The sequence below is a fragment of the Tachypleus tridentatus genome, chromosome 6 (genome assembly GCF_004210375.1).
Source record: "Tachypleus tridentatus isolate NWPU-2018 chromosome 6, ASM421037v1, whole genome shotgun sequence".
NCBI classification, from domain to species: domain Eukaryota; kingdom Metazoa; phylum Arthropoda; class Merostomata; order Xiphosura; family Limulidae; genus Tachypleus; species Tachypleus tridentatus.
The window spans coordinates 50,158,589-50,177,614 of NC_134830.1; the positions used below are offsets into that span (position 1 = coordinate 50,158,589).

Here is a 19,026-nt window from a genome sequence, read left to right on the forward strand (position 1 = left end):
TTGTTTCTCTGTTTTTAGGCAGTGTGGTTTGCGTGTTTGATTTTAATTAAGCACAAAGCTGCAGAAAGGAATATTTGTGGTCTGCCCACTACAGGTATCGAAACCTTGTCTCTAGCGTTATAAGTCTGCAGACATACCGCTGTGCCACTGGGAAGCAAGCAGTATAAACACAAATTTTTGCTCTCTCAGTACAAATATCTAACAGCAGACAAGAACCCTATGATTCCAATCATGTCCAACAGCGTATTATCATGGCTCCAATCATGTTCATTAACATGCAAGGGAAGTTGACTGAGCTCTGATGTTGATGCTATGCCATCTTTATCTGATCCTGCTATTGTTCAATACTTTGTCGAACTATTAACAGCAGTAGCATACCTGAATCAATACTCCGAAATTTCGAGCAACATGCTGGTTGATTCCTTTGTGTTCTGGTTTAATTGGTGTATTTTTTATTTATTCCATCATTTCCATAATAAAGTGTATCGCAAAACTACCACATAAACAGTAGTTTAGCTATTGTAAGGTAGTAACCTAATAGTCCAACATCTTCGATGGTTCCACCACCAATAATGAAATGTACAACAAAGCCTACACTTTCGCTTGAAATTCCAACTTATATGCTAATTATAATTAGACTAAGCATACGTGTTACTTTTTTCAAGATGACTAATATCTGGTACTCTGGAAATAAGAGAAAGATGAAAAAGCATAACTCGAACTTCTTCAAATGTTTTCTATCATCACAGTCTGTTTGTTACTACTGCAAAATCAATAGCACGAAATTATTTAATTTCTTTTGTAATACGTAACATTAAGGGACAACAATGAACCTTTTGTATCATCTAGGACGTTCTATCAACTACATCAAATTAAACTCTAAATAGCTCATAGCTGGTGTTTATCATTTACATTGTAATAATGCTTTTCTTTTAACTGCTTTTTACCGCATTTTGGGGTAACCGTTCCAAAAGCCAACTACCCTATTAAAAATAAATAAATAAAGCTGTCTTAGCTGACCACGTGCTTGAAGTGCAGAATGAATGTATTTATCACTCAGAAGTAAAAAAAAAAAAAAAAGAAACAACATAAAATTCCTTTGGTTCACGAGACTCTTCGCAGAAACTAATATTTTTCTTTAATGAAATAGTAATCCGCACATCAAACTGTTTTACGTAGTTATAACATGTTTTAAAATTGTGGTTTGTGGACGATAACAGACCTTTTATGTTATTAGTATTCACTGAGTTTAAAAGTTAAATTACACACTAAAAAGTTGTCCAGCAATACCAGAAAAGTCTCATCAAATTGTGTATTAGTATTTTGCCTGAGTATTTCTGAATCTAGATAAGAAAGTGTTCCTTACGAACAGGGTCTGTTGCACCGATTATTTCTTGGTGTTATTATGTTTCACTTCTTTGCCATTTAACACCAATCCACTGGAAAAGCTTTCAACATTTCTGATGCTAATAGTCACGATGTCTAGATTAATTACAGGCGAAAAATACTTGGATATGAGTAGCGATTAGTAATTATTTTCTATTATTTATAATATGGGTATATGTTATGTTGTTACTTACGATTTATTGTTTAAGATTATAATCTTATTCTTTAAAAGACTAGCGATTTATTCTGTATTCTTTGGTGTTATCATTCTCTAAACTTTATATTCCATTACTTCTTTATAATGGACTTGGAAATCTTGAAAGACAAAGTTTACGTATTTAATACGTCCCTAAGACATGTGCCCGGCAACGGTCAGTTGCAAACTCTTTTTATTGACCTGAATATCACCTAAGACGGTCGAAACGTTGTTCTCTACTTTATTTTAATAAACGTTTTAACACCCATATCAGCCGTCTTGATATACATTTTTACTTCAAGTGGGTTTTTCATCATCACGAATTTTTATTTTGTTACCCCGGCATGGCCAGGTGGTTTGAATCCCCGTCGCATCAAACATGCTTGCCCTTTCAGCCGTGGGGGCGTTATAATGTGACAGTCAATCCCACTATTCGTTGGTAAAAGAGTAGCCCAAGAGTTGGCGGTGGATGGTGATGATTACCTGCCTTCCCTCTAGTCTTACACTGTTTAATTAGGGTCGGCTAGTGCAGATAACTCTTGTGTAACTTTGCGCAAAATTAAAAGACAAACAAATTTTCTCCGAGTTTCTCGTCATCGCGTAATACGGTATTTGTTTTGTACTGCACTAGATGGCACTGCAAATGAATATGAAAGGAAAGCTTATGAATTTAGGAGCCAAATAAATATTTATAACAGAAAAAGAATTATCTATTGAACCATAATATCCATATAGCAGAGCTGTCTATTTTATTTCGTAATGACCTTGTTTTTTTAACCTTTATTTTCTTTAAATAAATAATTTTCTTGACGTTATTTGTGTTTACTTTGTAGCTATTGGTACGAAACATCAGCCTGTCAAACTCCATTACTCGGGCAGATAACAGTAACCAAAGATTTGAGTGTGTGTTTTCCTTATCACAAAATCACAGCAGGTTATTTTATGAGCCCACCCAGGGTAATTGAACCGCTGATTTTAGCGTTCTAAATCTGTAGACTTACCACTGGGCACGAGAGTTGGAAGTGGATACTCTGGACTAGCTTCTTTTCCTCTAGTTTATTAGTTTAAAACTAGGAACGATTACGTACTGGTAGCCCTTTGTGTAACTCAACATTTTGATAAAGTTACTTAAACAAAATCACAAGAATGGACTGCGTTAAAAACAGCAAATCCAAACTTCTGACTAATTATATTAGTTTGTTATAACTTAAAACAACCCGAAACAAAAATAAATTGAACCAAAAACACCGCACTAATTGAAAAGATCTCAGGGTACAAACTATAGTGTGGAATTAAAAAATGTATACTAGGTTTTGGAGGTAACTTCAAAATTAGAACTCACATTGTGGTGGGGATAGCGCAAATAGCCCTTGTGTAGCTTTGCGCGAAATTCAAATTCAAAACAAACAAGCGGTGGGATAAACTGTCTATTAGTCTTAACCTCCATTCGCCAGTCTCACATAAGAAATAAAAAATAGCAACAGATATAGAAGTAGAAATTATGAGAGCGAGATGTGGGTGCTAAAGCCCACAATGTCCCACATTTATATCACACGTCATTGCCTGAACTATATATAGCAAGCGGTTTACAAATACTAAGGCGGAAATATTATTTTCGACACTGTTTATATGACAGTAAAACAATAAAATTTAATAATAAAGAGATACTGTTACGAGACTAAAGTTGTTTAAGATAAACAAATATTGTTTCTTGCTACAATTCGAAGTTATTCTAAATAGAAAGAAAAAACTAGTTTATAATTATATTAATTTTTTTTATGGTTACAAAGTTAGTCAAATTGACCAACCTCGTATAGAGTTACGGTACAGGAAATAACAAATAAAATATAAAATTTTACTAAAAACGCCTGCAATTTATGTAGGAGGTATTGGAAAATAATCTATAAAACTTGAGACTTTTTAGATAAAGAAAAGTATTTTAAAAGTATTTATAATCTTAAGAAGAAAATTACTTAGCACTCAGAGCAGTCAATACTTTTTCATGAAGAAACTTTTAGTGAAAAATTATTCATTAAGAATTCTTATTTTGTGTTTACAAATAATTCTTGATGATTGCTGAAAGATTGCTAAATTTCACGAAAAGAGAAAATACGTATTAAAAGTTATAGTACGAAAACTGTAAAGTTAACCTGTAGCAAATAAGTTGAAGTGTCTTGTTTACCAAATTCAAACAATCCAAGTGTATAAATAACAATAACTTATTTTAACTCATAACAAAAACCTTAACAAAATTTTGTTTACCGAACTGAAGCGCTTTAGAGTAAGTGTTATCAGTAATAATAAACTCATATCACCAAGTTATAAATGTTTGGTTCTTACACAAAGACTGAGGAATTGAAAATAACAAATCAAACATTTGGTTACTTAGATTTCCAAGACTTCTTCTAATTTCCTGTAATGTTGTTTGGTATTGTATTACTTTAGGTTATTACTTTAGACAACAGATTTACGAGCTACTACTTGTCTGTTAATCGATTTACTCTACGAGTTCTAAATTTAGATTATTTTTGATAGCGCCCACTAATAGATATAGAGGGATGTCACTACTGATACATTTGCGGTAATATTGAGTTATAATAAAACAATTTCAACATTCACCTTAAACAGCCTAATGTGGAAACTGTATTAAATATTCAACCATCATATCTGAAGGTCTTGCTGAAATCAACTCAAATGGCATAAAGTAAAAGAATGAAACGATTGAAAGATTTGTATTCTTACACCATGCGATTCTCTCTCACGTTTGTTGTCCGTGCTCACAACATCTCAAGATTATTTCTGTTTTTCAATGAAACATGAATGCCACATCCTGCTGAATATTTGCTATTCTTGTCTTGGTACAGTTAGCTCGTTCTCATAAATATAAGTGGTTGGGTTTTCTGTGTGATCTGTTACCAACTCTTAACCTTTCCAAATCTTTATATATACCTTCAACGATGGAAGACACTTTCATTCTTGTTTCATTTTCATGATCAGGAACCATGAAGGTGTTTTAGAAGTTAGGAATGAATAATTTCTAAATATACTAGATAAGATTAAGAACTCTCAGAAGATAAATAAAGATTACTGAAAGTTTCATAAGATAATATATATGAGTAAAAAGTTTAAATTTATCGAACATGAAAAATCTACATCTATATAAGAAATGTATGAATTACAGAAATAACTTTTAGGCATACTGGACACGACTATAAGGTCTTTCATATATACTAGACATGACCCTAACATCTTTCAGATATACTAGACATGGCTGCAACATCTTTCAGATATACTGTACATTACTCTAATATATTTCAGATATATTGGACATGACTCTAACATCTTTCAGGTATATTGTACATGACTCTAACATCTTTCATGTATATTGTACATGACTAACATTTTTCGAGGTTTACTAGTCATAACTAAGAGTTTTAGTACGATCGAGTTGCACTTGAAACAATACTATTCAATGTTATTCAATATTATTTTACGTGTCTTCGCAAATTTTCATCAAAACAGGCTATAAACATTTAAACTCACAGAAATATTAGGCCTGGCATGGCCGAGCGCGTAAGGCGTGCGACTCATAATTCGCGGGTTCGCGCCCACGTCGCGCTAAACATGCTCGCCCTCCCAGCCGTGGGGGTGTATAATGTTACGGTCAATCCCACTATTCGTTGGTGAAAGAGTAGCCCAAGTGTTGGCGGTGGGTGGTGATGACTAGCTGCCTTCCCTCTAGTCTTACACTGCTAAATTAGGGACGGCTAGCACAGATAGCCCTTGACTAGCTTTGTGCGAAATTCAAAAACAAACAAACAGAAATATTATGTTAGCACAACAAGCTACAACTCTAGATAAAACTTGGAAAAACCAACTATAAATTTTTTTAATTGTTTACAAGAAAATGTTACCTTTGGTGTTATGAAGTAAAATAATGGAATCTCTCCTAGTTCGTCTTGCATTAAATTATAAATCAATTAACAGAGAAAATAGAGCAAAGTACAAGTTTTACTTTTAACATACTACATGTATTTTCAATCTGACTTGTTACTTTGGATCTTAAATTTAAGGTAAATCTCACTGTCTCTCTTACGTTTCAAAATTTCTAATAAATAATATAATAATGGGCCAGTATGACAAACTGTTCTACAAACACGTTTATAGAAAGGTAAAGAGTCATACGACATGTTTACAGAAAGGTGGAGACTCATGCAACATGTTTACAGAAAGGTAAATATGTACAAAACTTATTTACAGGAAGGTACAGATACGTAAACCATTTTTACGGAAATGTAAAGATTTACACATGTTTATAGAGAGGTAGAAACACAATAAACATGCTTAAAGAAGGGGGAATATTCCTACATCATCTTTACGTAAATATAAGAATCCGTCCAAAAAATCCTTTACAGGAAGGTAAGATTCATATTACAATATATAAAACCAAGGATTCATAATTTAGACTTTTTAACGAAAAGTACAGATTCATACACCAACTGGTGGAAGTAATCGCAACTATTTTTTTTATTTTGTTGGAATGTTGTTGATGACAGCTTACATTAACTGAACCCGATAGGATGATTCCATGTTTATAGTGAAAGTTAACAATAATGTAATAAAGATCCTCTTATAGACGATAGCACAGTCATGTAAGGATGATACAAATACGCCAAGTTTTCTTTAGAAAATCACCATTTTTACATGAGTTCTGCCATAAATAATGACACAGGCCTGCAATGGCTTTATCTTCTTGAAGTATTTTCATGTTTTTCGGTAATTCAGAAAATGGTATCCATTTTACTCCATCACGTACAGTTTTCACAAAACGTCATAACGCAATACATAAAAGATTGTGCTTGTGCTTTTCTTAAAGCAAATCCACGTCTGGCTATCTGCTGTGTCCACCGCGGTGAATTGAACCCCTGATTTTAGCATTGTAAATCCGTAGACTTACCTCTGTCCCAGCGAGGAACCATAAAAGAAAGACCCCAACACGTAGTTTTGAAACCAAAACACAAAGATTTCACAAAATCAAGATGAAAGAGGTTACATATCCATATGACATAAATGTTCTTTCATTTTCTAGTTTGTTTCTATTTGCGTTAACAAACATAATAATTAAAAATGTTCATTGTGGTAAACATAATAATAATTTGATATAAATAAAAGTTTTTCCCCACGATTTGTAAAACAAAATATTTACGTGATAGAAAAAAAATGAATATTATTTTCTTAGTCTACGTAGTTGAATTATGGAAAATCCGTTAATAAAACCAAAACAACTTTTATGAAATTTAAATTCGCAGGCCTGTGATATCGTTATAGAAAAACAAACTTTATCGATTTCGACAAAAAAGATTTTATATATCAACATTACAAACTACGAGCATTTCAAAATTTAAACATATTTTATTTCAAAGCTTCGAGTATTAAAGTCTGAGCTAAGATTTTACACTTACGAAACAAGTTAAATAGGATTCATTGCTTTCGTAATGTCGTGAATCTGGGTTCAAGAAAGAAAAAAAAACATTTTAATTGGATTGAATTGTAGCTTTTCGACAAAAGTGGTTAAAAATAGAAGTTAGATTGTATACACCATCGCTGAAAGGAGTTACAAATCACGCGATAATGGTGCAAACTTAGCCCCAGATACTAAAAGTAATTTGTGTATAAAAGGTTGCAACCTAACAAAAGGAGAATCAGACCTGTGTGTTCTAGAAAGAAGGTTAAACACACGCGATATGTATTTATGTCTTTTATAAACTTCTTATGAGTGTTCATAAAGGTTGAACATGGAAGAGTCCAGAGAGCCATTTTTTTAATAGCTGGCTGGTATCTTTGCCAGCTGTCAACTTCTATATTTTTAAAACCATGTAAAGATATCTGTCTTTCTAAATATATGTTATCATGCAAGGACAGGTGGTTTTTCTTTAAATACAATGTAAGGATAGGTGTCTTTCTGAATACTTATAACCATGTAAGGATAGGCGTCTTTCTAAAAACGTTTAACCAAGGAAGGATGAGTATTTTTCTATATATTTGTAACCATGTAAAGATAACTATCTTTCTGAACAATTGTAACCATGCTAGGATTGGTACCTTTCCAAGTATTGTAGCCATGTAAATATGGGTGTGTTTCTAAGTACTTGCAACCAAGGAAGGATCGATGTAATTCTAAATGTAAAATTACAATTAGATTTTCATAAGATTTTCATATTAGGCCTATTACATTCTTAAACTGTACTTTCTTTATCTAGTTTGTGTTCGGCATGGCCAGGTGGCGCTCAACTCACAATCTAGGTCGTGGATTCGAATCCCCATCCCATTAAACATGCTCGCCCTTTCAACCATGGGTGCATTATAGTGTGACGGTCAATCCCACTACTATTGGTTAGAAAGTAGCCTAAGAGTTGGCGGTGGGTGGTGATGACTATTTGCCTTCCCTTTAGTCTTTCACTGCTAAATTAGGGACGGCTAGCGCAGATAGCCCTCGTGTATCTTTGCACAAAATTTAAACCAAACTTTACCTAGTTCCTTGAGGATTGCCCCTCCTTCAATTGCACAGCGGTATGTCTGCAGTTGTAAAATGTTAGAAATCGGGTTTCAATAATCGTGGTGGGCAGAGCACAGATAGCCCATTGAGGAGCTTTTTGTTTAACTACAAACAAACAAACACTTAGGGATTACGAAAATTAGAAGAGTGTGTTATATTTGTATTTCAGTACGCTGACTTCTTGAAAATTCCTATTATAGAAAAAATGTAAAGTTTAAAAATGTAATAGGAATGTTAAGACACAAGCATTACTGTAATAATTCTTCGCCAACTTGTAAAAGGTGTACACACCATAACTTCTATGTTTATTGTATTACTACTGGACTGAAGACCTCTGGATTAAGCATCGTCAGCTATGGATTTGACAAATACAGTGTTGGAGTACTATGACTATAAACCCTTTTTTTTCTTGAAATTCTCTAAGGAACTGGATTAGGAATACAGTTTCAGATGGGTCGCTAGATAATTAAAAGGTTCGGGGCTCGGGACTTGAACATGTGGAACATTCGGTGTTTTAGAATGATATCAATCATAAGTTCCTATTCTGATTTTTCAAGACAACAGATGGGAATTCAGAGCACAAGCCCCATGTACCAGCGCCGCTTCTGGTAGTGTTTAAAAATATAATATGTCTAGTACTAATGTCTTACGATAAGTGTTATTCGCCAGCCTTTAATAGGAGTACACACCATAAGAAATGTGAAATTCTTTTCATAACGAATAACTTTCTTATAAAGAGTACTAAGTCCCATTCTTGATGTGTTGTTCTTGGTAAAAACTTAACAATCATGTAACAATGGAATTGTAAAAGGACATCTTGAACAGAGACTTGTTAGTAGAAGACAAACAAAAAGATAATCAGAAACGTTGCTTTTCCTGGTATGAACTCTGATATTTGTAATAAACACTGCCCTCTAATATCAGGCTTTAAAAAAAAAACTGTGTTATCCTTTTAATTAGTATTTTCCAGTCCTGGATAAACGGATCAATTTTAATTGACTTGTTTGAACTGTAAGTCAGATTAGCTATGTCCACTTCTTAACCCGTTGGCTCCCACACGACTCACCGGTGGGTCCAGTAATTCGTGCTGTGTTTTCTTTTTAAAGAGCCACTTATTGGCTGGGACACAACGGCTATATATACACTCTTCCTAAAAAATAATTGTAAAATGACTAGTGAGACTCTGGAAAGTATCAGCAAAATAGGCTTAGCAGCCAACGTGTTAATTAATTAATACATATTAAGTGATTTAATTAGAACAATTACCTTAATCATAGCTTTTCCGAGTAGATTTATTAGTTGAAAACTATAAATGTAAACGAGAGAATAAAATAACTTAACAATTACGAACTGTTTAATTAGATGATTAAAGAGTTGAAAAGCTGAGGGCATTCTAATGTGTCAGTCAATCCCATTAATCGTTAGTGAAGAGTCGATGTTGTTAGCTAGCTACCTTCCCTCCAGCCTGTTACATCTAAATTAGGGAGGGCTAGCTTAGATAGCCCTCGCGTAGTTTGGAGAGAAATTCAAAAACGAAAGATTGCACCTGTTCTGCAAAAAAGAAAATTATTTTACTCTAAAATCAAGTTATTCGGTTATGATCGTAAAAACACTTAAATACACACACCCTTTTAAGTCTCTTCCCTTTTGGGCGGTGTGCTCGGAATGGCAGGTTTGTTGATTTTGTTCTAAGAAAGAGAAAATTGGTTATCTATTTTCGCAACTATCTTCCCTCTATATTAAAGTTTAATAACGTTGGTAGTTCAACCAAGTAATGAGAGACAAGTCTGCGATGTTTTTAGAAGAACAGCGTAAGATAAGAAAGTAAACACCCAACAACAAGATCAAAGAAAGACGCCAGCACGCGCAACTTTCACGTGAACTTCTAAATTCACGATCCTTACTACGCAGACTCCAAAATTATCTATTTTATTCTGGATCGTGTAGTTTACGTGTTACTCAGCCCGTTTCGATCAAAGCAGTGTCAAATGGCGAGTAACGCTTCTTTCGTAAGTAAATTTTTTTTTCATAATATATCGTATTTTTGTCGAGGTAAAAATGTCTACACTGACAACTTTTTGACGGTCGATGTTAATATGAATTATTATGTCTTCTCACACAGATAGACATGCTGTGTTTCTATTGTGTTCTTCTTCCAAACACTTTTTAATCAACCGCTATTCCTTCCTTTCTCGGCTGATTGTCTTGAAACTAGGTAGGGTTAAACCTTTGTCCAAGGCCCGTCATGGCCAGGTGGTTAAGACACTCGACTCGCAATCCGGAAATCGAGGGTTCGAATACCCGTCGCACCAAACATGCTCGCTCTTTCAGGCGTAGGGGCGTTATATAATGTGATAGTCAATCCCACTATTCGTTGGCAAAAGTTGGCGGTGGGTGGTGATGACTTCCCTTTCGTCTTGCACTGCTAAATTACGGCTAGTACAGATAGCCCTCGTGTAACTTTGCGCAAAATTCAAACCTCTTTCATTTTTTTATTTAGTTTTTTTTAAGTATTTCATGGGGTCAATGGTAAAACAACCAAAAACTGTATATTTTGAGCTTCTATGTGGTCATAATTAAAACAGTGAAGATGAAAACTGGCACAAATATAAGTTTTCTTTTGCCTAATACATTGACTTACAAAAAAAAAAAAGTGTTTCCATTTTTGAACCTTTTTGGAAGGATCAGAGCTCACAAAAAATATAATTTTGGGGTTTTGGTTCAATTAATAGGCAGCATTTTGACCAATTTACATGGAATTGAGTACAAGAGTACTGTTTTTTATAGGTCCCAAACAAAGATATAGACATTTTTTTCTCTTTTATTTAATTTTTCAGCAAGGAAAGTAAAATTTAAGGTTTTCGTGAACTATTCATGTTTTTGTCAGCAAATTACTTACAAGGTATTTTATACAATCTTTCTGCTGTTAAAGTTGGCCATTTGGGATTGTGTGACGGAAACATGTTGACCTCTTTAATTTCACTTGATGTAAAACCTGATATCCTACACAGTTGATGGAAGCAAAGAAATCACATCAATCTCATTTGTATTTTTAAATTATTGTTAAGTTCATTGACAATTTTTCTCTGATGACCAAAATTTCAATTTACGTTAGGGTTAGAGCTCTTGTTTACTCTAGCTTGGTGAACCCCAAAAAATGTGTTCAGAAAACAATAGACTATGCTACACAGTTCGAAGCAGCGAAGTTCCGTGTGGATTCTCACATACCGTCATTTCCTATGATGTTCCTCATTTATATTACAATAACATAGTTAATTACAGATTTTTTTAATAGCGTGACATGTTGCAATACCTTGACCCATTTACCTGATCACAGGGAATATATGGACCTTTCGAATATAGTATCTTTGAACATCTAGACCCATTTACGTCATCACAATATCCTTAGAGCATCTACACCCATTTACATAATCATACGGGCCACAGTACTCTGGAAATACTTGGTCCCTTTTACATGATCATGTCGGTCATAGGCCCTAGGAACAAAAAACAAAAACAAGCGAAATATTAGCACGTAGATTCAATACTGTTCAGTTGGTAAGACAACAACTTAGCCTGGAATAAAATTCTGCCAGTAGAACTTGGTGCTGATTCTGTATTGAAATTTCAAGTGGAGAACCGGATCCTAATGGAGGGCGGCCCGTTATTATTGTTAATATTTTTGTGTTTTCGGCAGTTCAATTTTAATAGTTTACGAGAAGGTACAGTTAACTTGTATAAAACGTGATAATTCACACTGAAAAACCAGGTATTCTTTTACAAGTACAGCTTGACCAACTACTTTAGCTCGTTAGACTACAATGGTACATTCATCATTTGTCTCATTATTTATCTCACGTAGTGACGAACAACAAATGTTTTGGAAATTTGCATATCTCATAATATATAAATTAAAAAGTGTATCTATAAGGATGTGTATGAGAGTTAACGAGAGTTTAATAGCAAATATTAGTTGGAATAATTTAAACCACGAAATTCTAGGAATTAGAAAAACTGTGTGAAAGTGTACATGATTGATTTCACAACAAAAATATTTGCAAAAAGTGTCATACAACCTCCTTTGAAAATCTAATTCCATACCTGTATATAACATGTCTAAAAATTTAAGAAATAATCAGAACACAAATTCAACCAACAGAAGGCGGGAAATGTACAATGGATTAGTTTCGTAAAGTTCCTTATATTATTTTGTTCGGTAAGACTTGTTGCAGGTCTCTTACTGAATTATCCTGATACCCCAAGTTGTTCCATATTATTTTGTTTTCCAAATCTATTACGTACAAAAGATATCCCCTTGGATATTCTAAATCCACAATCTGAACACTTCTTTACGACATAAGCATATGAATATCGTGCACTGGAAAGGACTTTAATTACCCCTCCTAAAAGGGGTCAAATATTGGTGATGTCACAGTATGAAGGAATACTAAACATACTCTCGCGACTTTATATTCAGTGTGGTTGTCACGTGACATATTAGTACTTTTGCTTATTCATGTTGTTTAATCTAAACGTTTGATAGTTTGTACTCACGTTTATGCATGACTGTATATATTTTATCAGTGCTTTTAATATAATGTCCTTCCAAGTTCATATGTTGGCATTCATGTTTAAAATTTCTGTTAACTTTGCCCACATTAACCAGCAGTCCCGAAATATGTGGTGGTTACAGTATTTTGTCTACCCATTTGTACGTGTGTGTTTCCGGGACTAGATGTCACAGTTCGTCTAGATCCAGAATAACATGTTTCCAAACTTTTCATGTTCTTTTCCGTTCACTGGAAAATAACAACAAACCTCGTTTGTTTGTTTTGTAAATATCACTGGTGAATCTTTTGTATTTATGTCTTCTAATTCTTATTTGTTCAAACAATCCGTTCCAGTTTATACTAAATGAATCGTCCTATTTCAAAGCGATGCCAGAAAGCTAACTACAGAGAACGTTTTCTTTGTGAACCAATGTTTTACGTTATGACCCTATTCATTGTGGAAACTATACAGCCATAACGGAACCCTGGTGTAGTTTAAATAATAATTTGTGTACACGTTATAATGACTTCTCTAATGGAATAATTTATTGAATAATGTTTCTTAAGAAAGATTCGACTTTATTCTAGTATTTCAAGCAATATAACTAACTAACCCTTGAGTTTTTCAGTTATAAATAACGTTATAAACTTTTCGCCCCCTGCCGTGCAGTTTATGAACTATTATCGATTTCTACTCTGACGTTTCAGTGCTAATGAGGTTGTGAAGTTTATCATAGTTTTATTTGTTTATTTTTCGTTGGTCCTAATTGCTCACTTATTACAGTGTACCCTGCAGTTATATGATTAACTTCAGAGAGATTACTTTTACCTATCTTTATTGGAGCAATCGTTCGGATATTAGCTTGAGTATGACAGTTTTAACTCGCGTATTTTATCTGATAGTCACAATTTATTTTTCGAATGAATTAAGATTTTTTTTTTTTTTTTTAATGTGCGGCTAATCGCATTTTAGTTCAGCTACTACATGAAAATAACGTTATTTTCCTATCCATCGAAGACATAGTCGATTATTTATTACTAATTCATTTTTAGTGTTTTATTGGGTTTTTATCCATTACCATGGAACCTTTGACCTTAATGATGTGTCTCGAACTTCCACTTTAAATCTTGTCAACCGCATGCTCTTTATGAAAATCTGAAGTCTGAAAACGTAAAAAAAAAAATTATGAATTAGGTCTGAAAATGTGAAAATAAATGTAGAGCTATGCGTGAAACTATGAGAATGAAATGAAGATTTAGATACGAAACTATGAATATGAAATGAAGTACCTACATAACCGATTCACATTTTAAAACAACCTTCAACGTTCCACTGAGTAACAAACAGGGGTAGCCGATTCTTGTTTTGTACACTTCCTATTGGAACGCCAATTTAACGTGTACTTGAGATTGATTTGGTGATTGGCTACCTAGAATGTTACAATATTCAATCTAGCGCTGACAGTTAGTATTTTTAAGTACTGTTTTCCTAGTGAAAGTTATCTATCATAAATTAGTTGTTAGCATGCCTAGAAGCTTATCGAAGGGCCCAAGGCTCGAGTTGCGCTGCCACCAAATATGTTCCTCATTTTGATTTGTGGGTGCATTATATGGAAGTGATGGTGAGTGCTGTTGACCGACCACCCTATACCGCTAAATAGTTCAAAATTAAACACGCCTACATTTATGAGCCTTGGGAGTTTTTAACCTGTTTATTTTGGACATGTGCGTCCGGTTAGGTGCCATTCAGGTTGAAAGTGCCAATTCTTCTCAGGAAGAGAATATTAATAAACAAATATAATTAATAAATATAAAACCTACTAAAGCAGTTTGCTCCTGAAGAACAGATGTATATCTTTCGAAAGTGCTCAGGTTATAGGGTATTTCATTTCTATCAAGACTTCTTGAACCTACGTGTTTTTCTAAAATCATGAACACCAAACATACTTTATGTTTGTTGTTACATTTCGTTTTTCACAGTTATAAAGAAAAAAAAAGCTTTCATTATGTATCCTGAAGTGCATCAAGATAGTTTCCTGATGACGTTTTATAAAAATTTTATTTTAACCCAGTCTTATAAAAACGTCACCCCAGCACGGACAGCGATAAATTTATGGATTTACAACCTTAAAATCAGGGGGTCGATTCACCTCGGTAAACAAAGCAGATAGCCCGATGTAGCTTTGCTATATAACAACACACATACACTTATAACATATATGTTCAACAGTTCTTTAGTTACATAAATTAATTGTTTAGTAACGCTGTTTTGTGGATATTTTCTTATATCACATGATGCGATGTTTTCGTCACTTCTTTCTTATATTATCTCATGCAATTGTCTCTCCGCTTTTCCCCACGAGCATCGTGATGTAGTTTTTTTTTATCTTTCCCTGTATGATGTAATTCAGTTCTCTCTTCACTTTTCCCCGTGTCACCTCATTTTTTTTCTCTCTCTGTTTTTTCCTGTATCACTTTGTGCAGTTTTCTCTCCACTTTTTCCCTGTATCACGGCCTGGATATAGCCAGGTGGTTAGGGCGCTCGGCTCTTAATTTGCAGGTCGCAGGTTCGAATCCCCGTCACACGGAACATACTCGCTTTCTCAAGGCAGGGGTCAATCGTACTATTTGTTTGTAAAAGAGTAGCCCAATAATTGGTGGTGAGTGACGTTGACTAGTTTCCTTTCCTCTAGTCTATCACTGCTAAATTTCCTTGTATCATTCAACGCACATTTTTTATCCTTATATTTCCTGATGATTTTTTTTCGTTATTTTCCCCTGTGTCTCCTATTTTAGTTTTCTCTCCATTTCCTTCCTCTATCATTGGTGCTGTTTTCTTTCATATTTCTTGCTGTATACAATTTAAGTGTTTTTATACTCTTTTACCCTGTGTCACATGATGTAGTTTTCTCTCCATTTTATTCCGTGTCGAACCTGGCATGGCCAGGTAGTTAGGGCGTTAGACTCGTAATCTAAGAATCGCAGGTTTGAATCCTCGTCACACCAAACATGTTCGTCCTGTCAGCCTTTGGGACATTATAGTGTTATGGTCAGTCCCGCTATTCGTTGGTAAAGGGATAGCCCAAGAGTTGGCGGTGGATGGTGATGACTAGCTGACTTCCCTTTGGTCTTCAACTGTTAAATTAGGGACGGCTAGTACAGATAACAGTCGTGTAGTTTGCGCGAAATTCAATAACAAACAATTATTCTGCGTCTCCTACTTCAGTTTTTTCTACATTAAGATTATCATGAGAAACATTGGGTTTACTGTCTTAGTCGGTTGTTATACATGGCCAGGTGGTTAGGGTACTCGAATCGCACTCTGAAAGTCGCGGGTACGAATCCCTGTCACACCAAACACACTCGCCCTTTCAGCCGTGGGAAGTTATAAAGTTACAATCAATCCCACTATGCGTTGGTGAAAGAGTAGCCCAAGAGTCGGTGGTGGGTGGTGATTACTAGCTGCCTTCCCTTTAGTCTCACATTGCTACATTAGGGACAGCTAGCGCAGATATCCTTCGTGTAGTTTTGCACAAAATTCAAAACAAACAAACTGTTGTTACATAAGACAGGAATAAATTCGGAAAACGTTGTTAAATTTAGATATCTTTCTTTCTTTACTTTTTTACGTGACTTAGGCTAAATCTGACATAAAATATATGAACTCAGAAGTTGTAAAATCATTCAAATTAAACGGAACAGCGTAGCGTCCAGATGTTATCACTTGATAGAGGGAGATACTGTATGTTTTATTTTCTTGAACTGTTTTTTAAGAGTGGAACAAAGATGCCCTTGTTACATTTACATGTAATTTGTAACGGATCTAAGTTTCATTCTTTTAAGTTCTGTCTCTTGATTGAAAGTAAAATGGTTTAAATTTAGTGTTTGAGCGGGTTTGCACATTCACACAGTGAAACACAGCACTGTAAATATTTAACATCCTTTCAGACGATGTTCCTCAGGACATCTCTTTTGCTTTTGAAAGTGAAAAAGAACCGTTATAACGTATTCTGCGTGGACGATGATATAAAACTAGCTAAACTTTGTCTGTTAGAATACCACTTACCCACAACTTAAAACTGTCGTGTTACCTCCAAAATATGTAAGTAAGAACTTTTCAAGTATCACACTTTCTGAAACGTTGGGTTTACTGTCTATTAGATTAAACTTTCAACCAAAACAAACTCTATGCTTACTACACATTAACTATGACAATGAAAAACGAATTTTGTATGTCACTGAACTTTACACAATACACGTAACTAAATGTACGTTATACATATATACACACCAAGGCCGGATTAAGGGCTTTGTTGGTCCAAGGCTTTTCAACTTATAGAGACTCTCTCGAGACATAACCTCTACATGCAATACACTTATAGCCTTAACCTGAGACCCCTAATTAGTGTGAGGCCATGGGCTTCAGCCCGGTTAGCACATGTCTTAATTCGGAGTTGTGCATAGTCTAAATTCTTGAAGGTGTAATCGCATAGACATGTAAAGAAATATCACTGTTGTCCATTTTACAGTTTGGACAGTGTTTTAACTTTTATCACAGAGACACTTTCCTCTGATAACCTGATAACCATTGATATTTACAAATAACACGAACTGAAATATGTATGGATTACCAAGATTAAATGAACTTTCACAATTACGGTACATTTAATTTACTGTAAATTATCGTTATACTTTTATTGTTATAATATTTATAAAAATTTAGTAAAGTTCACTGTAGTAACAAGAATGAATTAAAGTTTTGTTTTGTTTTTATTTTTGTTTCTTGCACAAAGCTACTCGAGGGCTATCTGCGCTAGCTGTCCCTAATTTAGCAGTGTAAGACTAGAGGAAAGGCAGCTAGTCATCACCACCCACCGCCAACTCTTGAGCTATTCTTTTACCAACGAATAGTGGGATTAATTGTAACGTTATAACGCCCCAACGGCTGAAAGGGCGAGCATGTTTGGTGCGACGGGGATTCGAACCCGCGACCCTCAGATTACGAGTCGAACGCCTTAACCCACCTGGCCATGCTGGGCGCGAATTAAAGTCATCACATACAATCACTCGGTTCTCATTAAGTTACAGGTGCCTATGTTCAGTGATTACAGAATGTTATACAATTTTAAAATCGTCTTGTGGTAATCGATAAAACTATTCTAAGTTAATAAATGCACACCAGGCTTGTATTCTTTGAATTATATATGTTATCATATTAAGCAACTCGAAGATGTAAGATAACGCTCACTGGGAGATCACAACAAGATGAGGTTTTGTAATTAAGAACTACAAGCAGTGATAAGGGATAGGGGAAGCTCGTTTGGAGAAAAGATTACATAAAAGATTAAATTTGTTTTTAAATTTCGCGCAAACCTACACGAGGGCTATCTCTCTCCGCTATCCATCCCTACGTAAGCAGTGTAATACTAGAAGGAAAGTAACTAGTTATCACTACCCACCGCCAACTCTTTGGCTACGTTTTTACCAACGAATAGTGGGATTGGCCGTCACATAATAACACTTTCACGACTGAAAAGGCGAGCTTCTTTGGTGTGACGAGAATTCGAACCCGCAACTCATAGATTACGAGTTGAGCGTGCTGACCATTTGGCCATGCTGGACCAATTAAACTTGTTTATGAAATCATGATCCTGGATATCAAATCTGTTAGTGGAAAAGCTGAAGTGATAATCAGACATAGTAGACAACAGACAATTATCAAATCCGCTGAGTCTATTGAGGAAAAATTACTGTAGCCTTATTTCAAATACGATTTGTGAGAGAATTAAATAACGACATTTCCACACAATCGAGGGCCTTCAGTCAATAAGGATGCTCTCTCCAACATGCCAATGTAGCCAGATGCCGTTTGACGCCCCTGTATAAACTGAAGTTCCTTTGTTCCATGGAAGGAGAAAGCACCCCAGATCATGATGGAACCTCTTCCAATGTGTCGTGTAGAAAATGTCTCCGGTGGGATATCCTTATTGCGCCAGTAACGTTGGAAACCATCTGGACCATCAGAGAACAAAACCTTCGTCCACTTTTCTACGTCCCATGTTTGGTACTTCTCAGCAAAGTTTAACAGAGCTGTATCATGGAGTGGAAGGAGGCGTGGCCTTTGAGGACGTTTACGGTTTTTAAAGCCTTTCTCTCGTAGATGCCGTCTTATTATTCTTGAGCTGCATTTTGCGTCCGTAAGGGCCTTAATCTGGTTCGCCGATCGGCTGGTGTCTTGCCGGACAACCCATTGAATCCTCCTGCTCAACGCCAGCGAAATTTTCTTGGGCCGACCACTTGAAATTCTTGTTCCATATCCCTCAGGGTCTTTTAAAAAT

At 35.0% G+C, this 19,026-nt stretch overlaps 1 protein-coding gene across 2 annotated transcripts in view; it reads left to right on the top strand.

Annotated features, from left to right (window-relative positions):
• The first annotated feature begins 9,806 nt into the window (after positions 1 to 9,806).
• LOC143252460 (parathyroid hormone/parathyroid hormone-related peptide receptor-like) overlaps positions 9,807 to 19,026 on the top strand; it is a 45,796-nt gene continuing 36,576 nt past the window's right edge. For both annotated transcript variants that reach the window (XM_076504622.1, XM_076504623.1), the window contains exon 1: positions 9,807 to 10,147. In XM_076504622.1, coding sequence (XP_076360737.1) covers positions 10,127 to 10,147 — 21 coding nt within the window. In that variant the 5' untranslated portion in view covers positions 9,807 to 10,126. The remainder of the gene's footprint in view (positions 10,148 to 19,026) is intronic.